At 36.6% G+C, this 15,241-nt stretch overlaps 1 protein-coding gene across 3 annotated transcripts in view; it reads left to right on the top strand.

Annotated features, from left to right (window-relative positions):
- The window catches only part of NR3C1 (nuclear receptor subfamily 3 group C member 1), a 74,898-nt gene that overhangs the window by 36,383 nt on the left and 23,274 nt on the right, over positions 1 to 15,241 (top strand). For all 3 annotated transcript variants that reach the window (XM_062587081.1, XM_062587083.1, XM_062587082.1), the window contains exons 3-4: positions 9,451 to 9,614; positions 13,770 to 13,886. In XM_062587081.1, coding sequence (XP_062443065.1) covers positions 9,451 to 9,614; positions 13,770 to 13,886 — 281 coding nt within the window. The remainder of the gene's footprint in view (positions 1 to 9,450; positions 9,615 to 13,769; positions 13,887 to 15,241) is intronic.

Below are 15,241 nucleotides of genomic sequence, written 5' to 3'. Positions count from 1 at the left end.
GACCATGCTGAGACACCTGCGATAGGTGAGGACAACCATCCTCAGGTTTTGGAATAAGCACCGCGCGGGCGTGAGGAGAGGGGTGAAGCGGCCCGGTGTCCATAGGGAACCTCTTCTGCTTAGATACCTTCGCTTTGCTTCCTGTGGGCTTTATCAGGCGGTCTGCACAAGAGTTCCTTCTCTCTACATTGTGTTGGTATTTGCCTATGCTTTCAGGGTTTCTTGGTATTTAACAGAATATAATTTATAAGGAACGAAGGAAGCATCCTCAGAATGGTAGTGTCGGCCGTCTCGTCTACTGTTACAGAAACACGCACGAGCTCCCTGTGAAGCCTATTCTTAGTAACGCTCGCTCGCTGCTGAAGCTCTGCTCAGTATGTACAGTTAATATTTCTAGCTCTCCGGTGTGGGGAATCTTGTGAACTAGTGCGTTGCGCTTGTGCGTGCATACTGTCCCTGCGTCGCAGGGCGTGCGTCTCCGCTCGCTTCTCCAGTAGCTGTAGTCACCGTTGATGCCAGCAGCTGCCGTTGCTCGTGCTCCTGATGGCTTTCACTAGAGCTTTGTATGTTCAGACATGCGCTTAACACAGACGTGGGGAAGGATATGATTTCCTGTATATTCAAAGTTTATATATTTTTTAATTAAACAAGTGTTATTTCTCCATACACTTATGGAGCACCAAGTTTTGGGTTGCAGTCCAGGTTCTTGGTAAGAAATCTTGGCTGTGCGGAGATCAGAACCTTGCCAGCATCAAGAAGTTGGCTAGTTCTGTACAGCAGTGCTTACAGCAAAGGTACGCATTCTAACTTAGCTTTATGTATAAAAATGCACTTACTATTTGAAAACAAAATACTTCATGTACATATGGATATATGTATAGCCTTTCCTCAATTTAGACTGAAATCACTCTTGTTGTTTTGAACTCAGTGTTGATACTTTGGTTAATGTCCTTGTTAAGACATATGAGAGTTGTTGGAAATGTAAGCAAAAAATGTTTACATAATTTGAGGCAACTTTACACAAAACAATGAATCATACATTTTGGTTTTAGTTACACTGAAGTGAATGGTAAGATGTGTGTTGTTCCAAAGGCACAGGGGTTAATTATGAGACTTTGCTGCTTTAGGTATGTCTCATATTTTAAAAGTATTTTGTGAATTAGAATCCAAGTATTTTATTTTCTTAAGTTTGCTATAAAATACATTCTGATGTAAAGACAACTTCAGAAGAAGGAATGATTGTACTCACCAATATGACTCTAAAATAACATCTCTACAATGAGTTTCTGCATGCAGAAATGAATTAAATCTGGGCATGGGCTCTCTCTTTTACCCATTCGTCCTGTTGTTACCGTTGTGGCTACCAGTACTGTTAAAGGCACGTACACAGAACAAGATCATTGATCCAAACTCTACTTGCCTGGTTTGTCCATTCATGGTTAAGGTGTTTATCGAGGTGAGTGATAAGGGAGTGGTGGTAATCTTCCTGGCTTTCAGAGCGGCTGTAGAACAGTATTATTGGATCTTTTTATTTGCAGACTTTGATTAAATATTGTAGTCTGGTTTAGATACTTAATTTATTATGGCATCATTGGGAGTGTGCTTGCAATCGAGAACAGTTCAACAAAACAATTCAGTTCTGTTTTTAAATAAAAGCATGAAAGATAGCTCAAGTGGGTTCTGTATAAAAGTGTGTGTTTGTTTGTTTTTTATTTGGTTTGGTTTTGGGACATTTTATACATTCAGGTAGCCAGTAGGGATGTTTGAATCAGCATCCCAAGAGGCCGTTGACTTTGGCATAAATTGCAGTGTGTCTAATCTTCGCTGACAATATTTGAGCTTTGTGCGTGCTTGGTGATTACCAGATAAACAAAAGATATAGACTTGTATGGGTTGGAGTTCATAGACAGTCTGGAAGGAAAAATTGATTCTTAACAGCTCTTGCCAATTTTCAGTCTCTTTCAAATTAAGTGATTATTTTACAAGAAGGTGTTGTAACATGCTTTTCTAGAGTACCATGGTATGGATTCTGTCCAGCTTTGTCAGAGAGATCTTTCCAATGACAATTAAGTCTCTTAAGCCAAGCATTTTAGTGGAGTCTCCCAAAGCAGTTATGTAAAGGATAGCAACGGTAGCTCACCATTCTGTATGCATGGCATTTTTTCTTCTGTGCAAAACCTGTACAGTCTGATACTAAACAGTATTATGCCATACTAATTAAGAAATGAAAATTAGCAACAATATGATATTTTCATATGTGAAATATTTTAAAAAAATACTCAGCAAAATACATTTTTGAGATTATTTTCAGTTGACAAATATAATTTATTTTAATATTGTAATAGATATTTATACTTCTAGCAGAGTCAGTTTACAATTTTTTTCTGCTTGATCTGAAGACTACTTCCCTGTTTAAGAACATATCAAAAAGTAATTAGCAGTTCTCTAGTTAATAAAGCAATAAAGAATTCAAAAACTGTATTTGGTTTGTGTATGCAGCTGAATTTTTACATTATTCTCATTGATAAAAATTAAGAATGAGGCCCGAATGGCAGTGACATTGAAAATAGTTTTCCACTGTTGTTTTGATTATACTACGTATATGGATAAATAACCTACTTTTTAAAATACGTTAATTAAATACTGAGGTGTCTTATGCTAGAAAACCAAGACTTACGGCACATAATATTTTGTGGTCTAGATTTAGCACGGAATGAATGCTGCTCTTATATGTGAAGTATTACATTCGAAGTAGGAAAAAAATGAATAGACTTATTTATAGTACTTGGAAGCTAGATAAATTTAATCAATCTTTGAGCTGTTTTTTCCCATCCTTGATAAATCCTGTCCATTTGTTTCATTAGAATTGGCAATCAGATGTGAGTAAGATTTTTCTTAGAGGTTTTCAGGAGTCAGTTGCAGGTGTTCTGTTTTTTAATTTATAGTAGCACCAGGGAATTTCTTAGTTGTCTGAATGTCTAAGAAAAATTCTTTATTATGTGTTTCCTCTGAACTTTTCTTCTAAGTGTTTTTTTTTTAAGAAGGTAAAAAATGCTGAGCTGACAGTTCCTGCTTTGACTAGCAGGGCCGTAGATTTCCTGAGATGCTCTTTTTCCTGTTCTATAGCTTACAGTTGTTTTCCTTATTTATACTTCATTTTTAAACTGTTAACCAAGTGGGTTTTTTTTTCCTCATTGCACATGTGTAGCTTGCTATTGGTGCTAATTTTATTTAGTTTTTTTAAAAAAGAACTTAACTTTTACAGTTGACCACTGCTTTTCATGCTGTCCTGTTTCAGAGAGTAGGGCAAGTCTTCAGCTTTCACTTTGGCCAAAACGATTGCAAGGGGGGCTGAAAGGAGTTCTGCATTAGAATTGCTTTCTTGAAACTGCATCTGAGGTTAGGACGCAATGGCTTTTGCTCTCAAAATACTGTACTTGCTTGAATGCCAATTTAGCGTGTGCCGGCTGTGCCAGGACGTTGGCATCACCTTGTTTCCTCCATTGTTCTGTAAGCCGGGGTGGATTAGATCTTATCACGATTTAGTATTAAATGTGATTGAAGTTATAATTCTAAGCTTTCATTCACTAGTAAAGAGTTGTAAGTTGTAGCTTGTAAATGACTAATAATTACAGTTCTTGAAGGTTTTTGTCTCTTCATTATCTCATTGGAGATTTTTTTCATTTAATAATGTAAAGTAATAGGAGCGTAGTATACTTTTAAAATAATATGATAATGTTTATCCATGTTTAACATGGCTAGGAATGTATGTATTCTATGTTGTATCAGAGAGATTTTATAATCTTCACAAGAAAGACAGAAGAAAACAGGAAAAGAAAAAAGCAATTTTTTTTTCAAGTAGTGAACAACCAAACTGAAGAAAGCTTTCTTCAGAAGAGCGAATATGTGGCTTTATCTGTCACATCTTTCTGCTCAAATTTTTATAGTTAATTACAGGGCTGTCAGTTTTATGATCAACCATATCTGATATCTCAGTTTTAATAGCCTTGCCAGAGGCTCGTTGTTGTTTGCGTTTCGGACTCCCTCGTCTCTTGCTCCTCTTACCGTCCTTCCCGCTCCGCGAGAGCCGCCCCGGTGGGACTCCGGCCCGTGAAAGATAGGATTTCGCCAAAAGAGGAGACTCGGGGCCGTCTGTGGAAAAGAGCCCTGCGAAATAAAAATTCGCACCACCACAAACTTTATCGCGCCCTTCGTTATTAACGCTTGAACCTTGAGCCTAGCTTGAAAGTCTCCAGTAAATGATTAACAACTAAATGGTTTTAGTTTACCGGCTTAATTTCTGCAGAGATAATTACTGTAGCTGCATCTTCTTTTCTTTAAGTCTTTCCATTTTCCTTCCACATTTCCTTGACTGGAAATGACAAACAAATGCAAATATACCAACAGAATTAGCTATATATATAAATAATTTGAAAAAATACATGTGAGTAGAACTCTCTACCTTTCAAATAACTAATACTTTTCTTTCTAAAATAAAATTAAAGGTTTTACGAATTTGGTACTCTGAAAATTTAGAATAGGCTTTTTCAGTTTCTTTTGTGCATGTTTATTTTTTCTTTCACTTAGTTAAGGATCCTAGTTTGTTAGGTTTTTGCTGACTTTAAAAGCTTCCTACTAATAGTTAAGTAGTATTTTTTCATTATTGTAACACTTGAATTGTATTTTCCTCTTCTTATTCCTTCCTTAGAATGTGTTTGTCTGCCTTCTACTACCTCATCTAATACTATATAGGTAAAAGATTTATATTAAACCTCAAGCCACTTTGCTTTAGAAACAGAACTATCACATTTTTTACGTATCAGACTATAAGCCGAAGTGAGTATGTGAAATTATTGCACTTAGTTCTTATGCACTATAATCCATACTGTTGTCCATATTTCAGGCAAACAGAATTTTATTTTACACAACCAGGGAACAGACAGTATCTGGCAGTTTTCCATACAGTTAGTAAATAGTGGCCTTATCTGATATAGCCAAGCTTGAAAAGATACGCCAGAATCCCAGATTAGATTGCTGGCTACTGCTTTATTAATCAATGTAATAATTTATTTTTAGTTTCATAAGTCATATCATCTGTTTTCTTTCTCATATTACATTTTCTATGGTGCTCATAAAGAAAATGAGCCCTATTAAAAATTAAAGGTGATTGAACAGTTTCATTAGAATATGTTTTGGCACTACCATAGTTTCTATGACACTTGATGAATGTTTCCTTAAAAATGCTTTTGTCATAAATTTAGAAAAATTCAATTCTTTATACTTCATATCTAAATTAGCGGCCTTCAAACTATCTTTAGAAAGATGCATCCCTCTTTTTCTGTTTTTAAATAGTTTAATGGTTAGAAGTTCTCAATTTATATTCCTCACTTAAGATTAGAGACTGCCAACACTGTTGAAAATTTAGCTGTATATTTCAGCATTTAAACTGAGATGTTTTATTACAAAAAAGGAGCTACTGGGCCTAAAAACTTTAGAAATAAAGCAGATTAGATTTTGAATGGTCAGTGATTACTGTGGATTACTGTTTTAAATAGTTTTTTGAGGTAAGCAATCATCACCCAGTTTGTTAATATATTTTTTTGCTTGTGACAATGTGAAGTAGAGAAACAGAAACAATTTAAATCCATTTTCCAAATATACCAGTAAGGTGCAGAGAAAGAGTGTACAAAAAGAAATGAATGCAAGGGATGGGAAGCCTTGTTGCGAAGTCGTCTGAATGGCTTGTCCAGTTAGACAGGAGTGCTGGGAGGAGCGAAGAATCAAATACAGGTTCCCAAGCCTCAAATTGCCCTCTTACCTTTGGGACTTTCTGAAATCTTAGTGAAAAAACAGGCCTGCCCCACAGCATAGTAAAAGAGATAGTAATTTAGGATGTTGACATAGCCTGTGTTATTTGTAAGGCAGTGCTGCACTTACAGGATCATAAGGAAAAGATTCTTTGTTGGGAGTCTTAGTAAAGTATGGTTTTATCTTTTCCGTATGCTTAAGCAATTGCTGGTATTTATGCACATTCTATAAGCAAAGAGTGTCAGTAGCATTTGGCATGTACTTCTCATGAACTTTGTAAAAGCTTCTTCACTATTGCTATATAAAGTCTCAAAGCTGAAGGTGAGGTGAATTGTTGAAGTGATGGAGTGTGTGAAACCGGTTTAAGTATAGGGTACTTCTGTCTGTATGTTCTTGCAGGAGGAAATCTTACACCTTAGAAATACTATCCACAAAACATACATATAAAGAATTTCATTAAAGTTGCAAAGCGAGGCACTGAATAGGTTAGTATGCAACCATGATTAGGCCAAGTTTTGGCCTACATTGTAATACAGCCTTTCCCACCTACCATTTTGTGCAGACCTCTGCTTCATAGAATGCAAAGAGTGAATTGGACTTGACTAGTAAGCAGCCAGAGAGTATTTTGTTGTTGATTGTAATGAATTGTGTGGCCATGTGCTTCACATTATATAAATCGCACTCTGCAGAGAGATGGGCTTTTTCTAATGCTTAGTGCTATATCGAGCATTTCAGACTTCAATTTTTATTTAATGCACAAAGATAAACTCAGGTGAATTTAAACTCAGGTGAATTTATTCAGTAATTTTGGAATCTCTGCTTTGAAATACTTAAAACTTGATTTCTTATAATGTTGAGTCTTATCCTGATCAGAGATACGCAAGCTGCAGCCCACACACGGCCAATTATTGGAGGCAATTTGAGATTATGTAGCAGGCTGTGGTTCTGAATGAATTGTGCTGCCAGTTTTAACAGCCTGCTCTGTATTTCCTCAGCAGTCCAAAGGAGCACAGAGACTTATCTTTTTGAATACAAAGTAAAGCTGAGACTTGCTGTGAACAGTAGGCCTGCCTACTACATGCAATACACATACCCGTTTTGAAAATACACGCTAATTCCAGACATGTGGCAGGCAGGGCTACAGAATGTATGGTCTGTTCAGCCAGTGGAGCTGAGCATCAGGGATCTTGCATGTGGTGTGCTCAAAGCACAACTCCGCTGCCTTCTAGATATAATGTGCATTTCTTCAAGTCATATGTCAGATCTCAAATTCAGCATTAAGAAGACAGGAACACACCATTTGCTTGTTTCCAAAATGTTTGTTTGATATTAATCGAATACCATCACGCAGAGCTTTGTCTTGGAGGCAAAGGTAGCTTTGTGTTCTTAACTGCCTTCACCATGAGGTTTCTTTTCCTGCAAACCCATAACCGGTAGCTTTTGTCTGCTGATTCCTCCATTGGAAGAGACAGGACCATACAAAAAGCAGGTTCTTTACATTACATTGTTTATTCCCAGAGCACCTCTCTACTGCAGAAAGCAGACATGGTTTGTAAAAATTACGATGAGCATGTAATTAAAGGTGCATATATGTGAGGACACCAAATAAAGGTAACTGGGATGAATTACATTCTGCACTTGCTTAGGTGTTAAGTGCTTGATTGTGCAACCTTAACAGTCTTTCTCTATGGTTTTGTGTGCATAATTTTTTACTCTTTAAAAGAAGAAATAATAATTAGAAAGCACAGAAAATCCATTTTGTGTATTACAGACATGATTAGAATCATTAAATGATTGCCACTTCAGTTGACTGAGTAGCCAGTGATGGTGGCGATAGTTGTAAGCCTCTTTGTAGAAGAACACAGTGGAGGAAGTGTTACTTTATTTTCCTTGCCTTCTGAAAGAGAAGGATTGATGTGACAAATTTCAGTTCTTTTCCATGTTTTGGAAAAAACTGTTTTTTCCTCGGTGGGCTTTTTTCCTTCTCCTGTTCCTTACGGTTGACTCATTCTACCTCATTCTCACTGCTAGCCCTTCCTATTGAAGCCTTTACTCCTCCTTCCAGTCTTATTCTTCTCATATGGCCTATATTCTGTTCTTCCGTTGTCTTATCACAGCCCTTCTTCCAGCATGTTCTGCCCTCTTGTGCTGCTATCTTCTTGTCCATTTTTTTCTTTTATTGCTCTGCCTTCTTTGCTCTAGCTTAGATCCAGGTCACTTTCCACCCCCAGTTCATCTCGGCCTCTGTTTTATTTTTATTTTTTATTTATTTCTTTTTCCTGCAAGTGCCTGAGGTCTTTGTGCGCCTACAGTGGTGAGTTCTTTTTTTCTCTAGCTTCAGTAATTTTCAATTTTCTCTGTCCCATATTCATCAAAGTACAGACTTTATAACATTTATTTCTTCCGATTTGACCTTTTTTCCCCTCAGTATTTAAATTGTAGGATTCCTGCTCTTTGCATCTGCTTTCATCATCTAACTCCTTCCTGGACTCTCTGAAACACTAGACTGGATATTTCTCAGTTGCTCTATGGGGATGGGACATTCAGAGGGGATCTGTTCAAAATTAAGGCCTTTGAAATGTTGGAGCATTCCAATTTGGACCAGAAGTTGAATATTTGTGAATGTTTGAGAACTACTTTTTTAAAGATGTGTGACCAAGACAAAGATTTTCTTGAGCAGAGAAAAGGTAATTTTTAATGCAAAAGCTAACACTCACTAGAATTTTAAGTCCAGGATACATAGATGCTCTGGAGCATTTCTCTGTAAAGGCTTCAAAGGTTTAAAAATGTGTTGTTTTCTAACTTCATCTGAAAAGTGGCTGGAGCCCTTTTGGACAAAATTTTCTGTGAAAAACACTTAAGCATATGGTATAGAAATTTCATTTAAGTGATTTGAATTTTGCAAGCAAGCTCAACAAGGAGGTGCTGAGGCAGCGTTAAATAGGTAATTCACCAGGTTTGCCTGGCTCATTCAGGTGTGCTGGCTGCGTTTAGCCTGTCAACTCAGAACTGTTGGCTCTGCCCTTATGACTGGGAGCAGCCTGAAGGTGTTGTGATGGGTTCTGCTTGTTATTCTAACAGTAACAATAGTTAAACCGACTCTTCGTTTGTAGATGACCTTATGTGGTTGCATAGGAAAAACAGATCCTGGGATCAGGAATATATATTCTTTTTCTAAAATGCTGGGGGACATGATTGTTTATTAATATAAATGTATATAAAACTTAAATTGCACAGCTTCTTGCATGGAAGCGTCTCTGCAGAACTCCGTATGATGATGGTGGAAAGGAAACTCCTGTAGAACTTACTGCAGACTACAGGGAATGACAGTAATGAAAACTGTGGAACGATTGTGTGCTTTAGTGGATTGAAGAGGTTAGGGTAATGGCATAGGAAATGTGGCTTCAGAGATGTATAAGAGGAGTAATCCTGACCAAGTCAAACAGGCAGTGAAAAATCCATGTGGCTTTACTTATTCATTACGAAATTCATTGTTCAACAACTTCAGAGTCTGGTGAACTTAAGTGTGCAGAGCTTTAAGTATTTAAATATAAGGGCAATCAGTTTCTTGAAGTGATGGATAATAAATTTGACAATATTCCAAAAATGTTAATTAAAAGTGTCTTTATGCTGTTTTTTTAGCCCTGGAATGAGATCAGATGTAAGTTCTTCTCCATCCACAACCTCAGCTACGACGGGACCACCTCCCAAGCTTTGTCTGGTTTGCTCTGATGAGGCCTCTGGGTGCCATTATGGTGTTCTTACTTGTGGCAGCTGCAAAGTGTTTTTCAAAAGAGCTGTGGAAGGTAAGATATGTTTTGAAGAATTTGATTTTGAACAGTCTAACAACATCACTGAAATCCATATTATTTGTAGAATCCTACAGGAAAACCCCACGCATTATATCACTGTTCTTTTCATAGTAAAATAACATTGATAATGGTGTGATTATCTGAAGCATAGATTGCATTTACATTTATAAAATGCTCCCATTCACACACAGTGTAAAAGGATGTATTGTTATCTTGGCTTTTTGTTTCTTTCCTTTTCTTTGACTGCATTGTTTTTGTTTATTTGTCCTATTTATATACAGATTTGTGTCTGTGTGCAAGAGAGAGGACTCGAAGTTTGTGATTTTTAATTTTCATGTTGGTTTTTGTATAATACTGTACAGGAAACTCGGTAAATCTCTCATATGCATGATCATGATAGCTGTACATATTTTGCTGTAAGCAGTGTTGGTTTTATTATATAAAAGTCCATGTGTGATATACTAGGGGTAACAGAAGTGTGTGTGTGGTTTTGAACCATTGAGATTTCTCCCTAATAACAGGAAGAAAATCATTCTAGAAAACAGAAATGTTGGAAAACTAAATTGGACCCTCTCTGGTGTATAGCAGACTAACGTACAATTCAGGAGCTGCATAAGTAGCCATTAGGTAATGAACTAGGTTGTCCCTCAGTGCCTGACTCTGCTTCGAACCAGATACACAGACAAATTGCGAAATATATTCTCGGTGTCTCAGGACAGTGATTCCTGTATTCTAAAACTGTGTAATCGTTAGTTACAAAAATCTCCTACAAGGTTTCTTGGCTCATGCCCTTTTGATGCAGTTGTTACTAGATACTTTGAAGTGAATCAGACTATTATTTTTGCGACTATTTTTGTAATTTGGATTTCACGTGAGGGAAGGGAGGCTATGTTTGACAAAGACGTATCAGGATTCAGCGCTTCAGAAGCACTTACTCTGAGTTCCTAGCTCTCTTAATGATGCAGTAGGAAACTTCATGGAATTCCAGAGCTTCTCAGAGGGATGAGAGAAGTTGAGTTCGTTTCTGCTAGACACAACAAAAAAGGATGTCAGTTCTGTAGCAAGCTGGAGCTGTTTCTGAGGTATAACAGGAGACAATACTACTCAAATGCAAAGCACTGAGCTGTCTTTGCACTTTCTGAGCTGCTTTGGCTAGCTGTGTGCCTCCCAACTGGTCCCATCTGGAGTTGTGCTCCCATTTAAGCCAGGCTTTTTGTTTGAAGCCAGTAATTACCAGTAACTTGGATTAAAATAAGGTCACTGGATATCCCCTAAAAGAAGTATTATATAGGAGCTGAATATATATCATAGTGATAGTTTTGTCCTTCTTAAACTTAAAGAAATGAGGAAAGTGTTGATGCATTAAAAAAAAAATCTATCTAGAATTTGTTTTAATTAATGACACAGTTTGGCCACATCTTTTATAAACTATATTAATTTTAATTAGGTAAGGCAAAGTTTTAGCAGAAGAATTAAAATAAACTCCTCAAGATTTACTTTCACTTCCATTTTTATTGTTCCGAAGGTTATCCTGACCTTAATTCTTCCAATTAAATTCCATGGATGTTTTCAAGAGCTCTCTCAGGATCTATTCATTTGAAGATTGACTTAAATAATTCATTTTTGTCTCTTAATAGACATTTTTCTTATTTGGAATATGTATAGAAAGGATTTTCTCCAATATCCTTTGTATTAATATCTACTAGGCATCCATTAGTGTACAGATCCACCAAACTGCACATTAGTTATGCAGCCTTTAGCCTGAAAGTCTTTTTTGTGCCTTTTTCTATACACATATACACTATGAGAAAACCAGGATATTAGAACTATCAGTATCTCGAAATTAGTATAAAGTGTATTGCTTTCAGTAAAGAGCAGAACCAGAGGAATAGAGAAAGGATAGAGATGGAGCAGTGACTGTATATTTATGTACAGTTCTTCACTCAAACTAGGCCCTGTCTTGAGGAAGCCAGCACTGCCAGAGCTATTTGGTGCTTATTTTCACAGTGCTTCAGAACCTAGAGACCTCATGATCCACTTTTTCCTGTACCAGAATCAACCTCTTCACCACCCTCCATGTTACCCACACCCACCTGCCAAATCTTCATCACCCCTCCCCTTCTCCTTTTCACCTTGGTTTGGATCCTCACACCTTTTCTGTCCTTCAGATTCCCTCCAACAGGTCTGCCTCCTATTGTGCTGCTGCTTCACCTTGTTTAATTGTCTCTGTAGCACTGTTCCTCTAGATCCTTTTTGCACATTTCTAACCATTTTTATAAGCCTTTATGGTCTAATGATTGGTTACTGGCTGGCCAGCTAGGACAAGTATACTTACTCTGTTTAGATGTCGGTAATGCCAGGAGGTTATTACTGGTTCTTGGACACCAGGTAGGCCAGGTGCATCTCAGCAGATACTGACCCTAAGTACAGGTTACATGTTTTGCAAACTTGGTCAAAACAGCCTTCCACTACTCCCATTCTGTTCCAGAGAGTCTTGCATTCTCCATATTTTTATAGCACTCAGAGCTCAAACCACATACTTGTACTCTAGGTTGTAAGATGTAGAACAAGGTTGTCCTCCGGGCTGGCTGTACGGTGCTCATATCTGCAGTAAATTATCTTGGAAACATCTCAGTTTGCTCGCTACTAATTTTTACCACCATATTATTTGTTATCTTGGTCTGTTTTTTAAGCAGCAAATAACTGGAATGCATTCTTTTGTGCAGCTGGTGTGTCTTCTAGGCAGCATTCAATCTAATCAGTTTCCCTTCTTTTTTCACAAAATGTTGATGTGGCAAGAAATCTTTAAAGTAGTGTAATATAAAGAAATAATGTAGCCCTCACCAAAAAAGGCAAGAATGGCTAAGTATTAAATGTAAGAAACAAAGTATTATTTTCATGAAGATGAACATTTTTGTCAGAAAAGAAAGGACAACTCAGAAAAATCTACAGCTGAAGCATCCTATTACAGTATTCACTATACCATGATCTGAGTAAAACGTCTTTGTGAAACAGGAAATTGCATTCCGTGCTCTGTTGCATTGATTACAAATATTTATCTGTTTTTTTCATGTGTATATACAAATACGTAGGCTTTATGTGTATTAATATACTGATAATGGTAAACAGAACAATGATTCACAGGTCTATTTACTAATTTATCTTAGAATACAAAGATTATAAAAGGCTCAGTAAGACTTCCTCTTCTTTAAATGAAAAGGCTTTGGGAGTTCATTTAGGTAAGTGCTCAGGGTTTCTTCGAAATATCAAGAAACTTGAAACATTTCCCTGGAAAGAAGCTTTACTAAAGCCATAGTAATGGACTTGGCATACCCATAATTTTCACAGCTGATTTGAAACAAATTCCATAATCAAGCTTTTTTTCTGCAAGAAGATTCTTAGGACAGCAATTGGATTCTGTTGTTAATAACTCAGTACTTAGAAAATGCATTCATTTCTCTCACTGTTATACTAACAGGACTTTAAAATACAGTGTAAAAGCCTAGGTATCAGCTTTATCCTCACCAAACGTGTGAAAACACCAGTTTATTTGATCCCTAGCTGGAAAAAAAGGATGTCTTTTAGTAAGATCTTTTTCTATGGGAAGTTATCTTTGGACAACTATTCATACGATTCAAATAATTAAGAATAAATAACATTCTTGCCTACAGCTACCCTACTCTTAAGAGCTAGGCAATTCAGTTATTTTTAGTTATGTTTGCTGTATTTCTATGCTGAACTCTGTTCTGAATCTGTGAATCCATAAAAATGCCAGCAAACTTAAGTTTGCCCACTTCAGACTCTAATGAAGATGTTTCTTGACTGTTCGGATGATGAAAGCTCTGTCTATATATCCATACAAACTTTGATATTAATACTTATAAAATGTATTTATTAGTTTATTTACACCTCTTGTGAAAGCATTTGGAGGATACTCCTTAGAGGATAGCTTTGAGAAATTAAAGAGAAAAATAGCTTAAATATTTAAATTTGCCCATTGACCAATAGCAAAAGAAATTTCTTCCTACATATATTGGCTTTAGTGTGTAAGTAAAAGAACTGTATTGGATGTTTAGAAATAGAAAATGTATGGATACTGACTATCAGCTATAGAACTTCTGGTTATTTTGTTTGTTTTTGTGAACATAGGGCAGCATAATTATCTGTGTGCTGGAAGAAACGATTGCATTATTGACAAAATCCGGAGGAAAAACTGTCCAGCGTGCCGCTACCGGAAATGTCTTCAAGCTGGCATGAATTTAGAAGGTAACTTTAAAATACTTGAATCCCTTTCTTACTTCTGAATCATGTACAATGAAGGTTGTGCTGCTTATGAAGTTAAACCAAGCATTTGAGCAGCATTTTAATGTGTTAAAAGTACATATCACATTTTACAGCATGTGTAAACATTTTAATGCAAAAAGACTTTTTTTAAAATCTAGATTTCTGCTATACTTTTGTCTCCTTACTCAATAGCTCTTTCAATAAGTTTAGTATAAGTGAGTCATCCACAAAAAATAGGGCTATTTCTTATTCCTGTCAGCACATATCCATATCTTATTTTCTTTTTCACTGAATCTGAGACAGTGGAACTCTAACAGAAGTCTTGTAAGGAAATACTCTGCGTGTCCATTCTTAGGGAGGTGAATTGAAGCTGAAAAACGCAAAGGGAAAAACCCAGGGACATGGATCTAAAATTGGACTGGGACCTATACTTCAAACTGAAGAACAGGAAAGTCTTTTTTATTCTGGCTGTGGGATCCTGTCCTTGAGCATCTGTCAGAATCTCTCTAGCAAACATAGTATAGTAAACAAATATAAAAATGCTATATATTTACTCTCTGCTATATCCTGGATGGCTAATGAGAAACCGAAGACCGCATCAACTAGTGATTTAGCAGCAGTTGTAAAATTGCTTAAAGCATTTTTCCTGGTGTAAGATGCATTTTATGCTTGATATTTTTTCCTTGATTTGTTGACATTAATACAGTGCTTCCTAGCATAGTTATCTTGGTGACACCTGTACAATCAAAATTGGCAGATAAAATATCAAAAATGTATTTGTCAGATGGAAATATAAACAGTTTTAAGCAAAACCAAGGTTCTTTGGTTAAAAAAAAAAAGTAAGTGCAAAATTATGTTAAAGAGAATGTTCATGTAAGAGTCTATGTTAGCACATTCTTTCTTCCTCTTTTCTGCTTTAACTTCTCTTAGGCTGATGAATCATCAGTATTTCTGCCCTGCAGGTGGCTCTACATGCCCCTTTCTTCACAGCAGAAGGGAAAACCAACACAGTCTGATAAGCTTCCCGTCATATCATATGCTTACAAATAAATCCTCTAATTAGTTAGGAGTAGAGATTTGTGGGGGTGGGTTGGTTTGTTTACGTATTTTTTGTGATATGCATGCAGAGAAAAAGGATGTGTGTCTTAAGAGCCAAAATCTACACCAGTGTATTCAAAAATAAATGCTAAAAGTAAGTGAGGTTGTGAATGAGTGTCTCGCTGGAGCTAGATTTAGTTTGTCAGACACTCCCAGTGGACTACTTGAAGTTCAGTGGACCCTGCACTTCAAAGATAGCAGGTTAGTCCACTTACTAGTCTTGGTATCCAAGGAAGGAA

This window comes from Rhea pennata, chromosome 14, assembly GCF_028389875.1.
Source record: "Rhea pennata isolate bPtePen1 chromosome 14, bPtePen1.pri, whole genome shotgun sequence".
NCBI classification, from domain to species: domain Eukaryota; kingdom Metazoa; phylum Chordata; class Aves; order Rheiformes; family Rheidae; genus Rhea; species Rhea pennata.
Note: the sequence above shows the minus strand (reverse complement) of the source record. Positions and strands in the feature narration are given on the sequence as shown.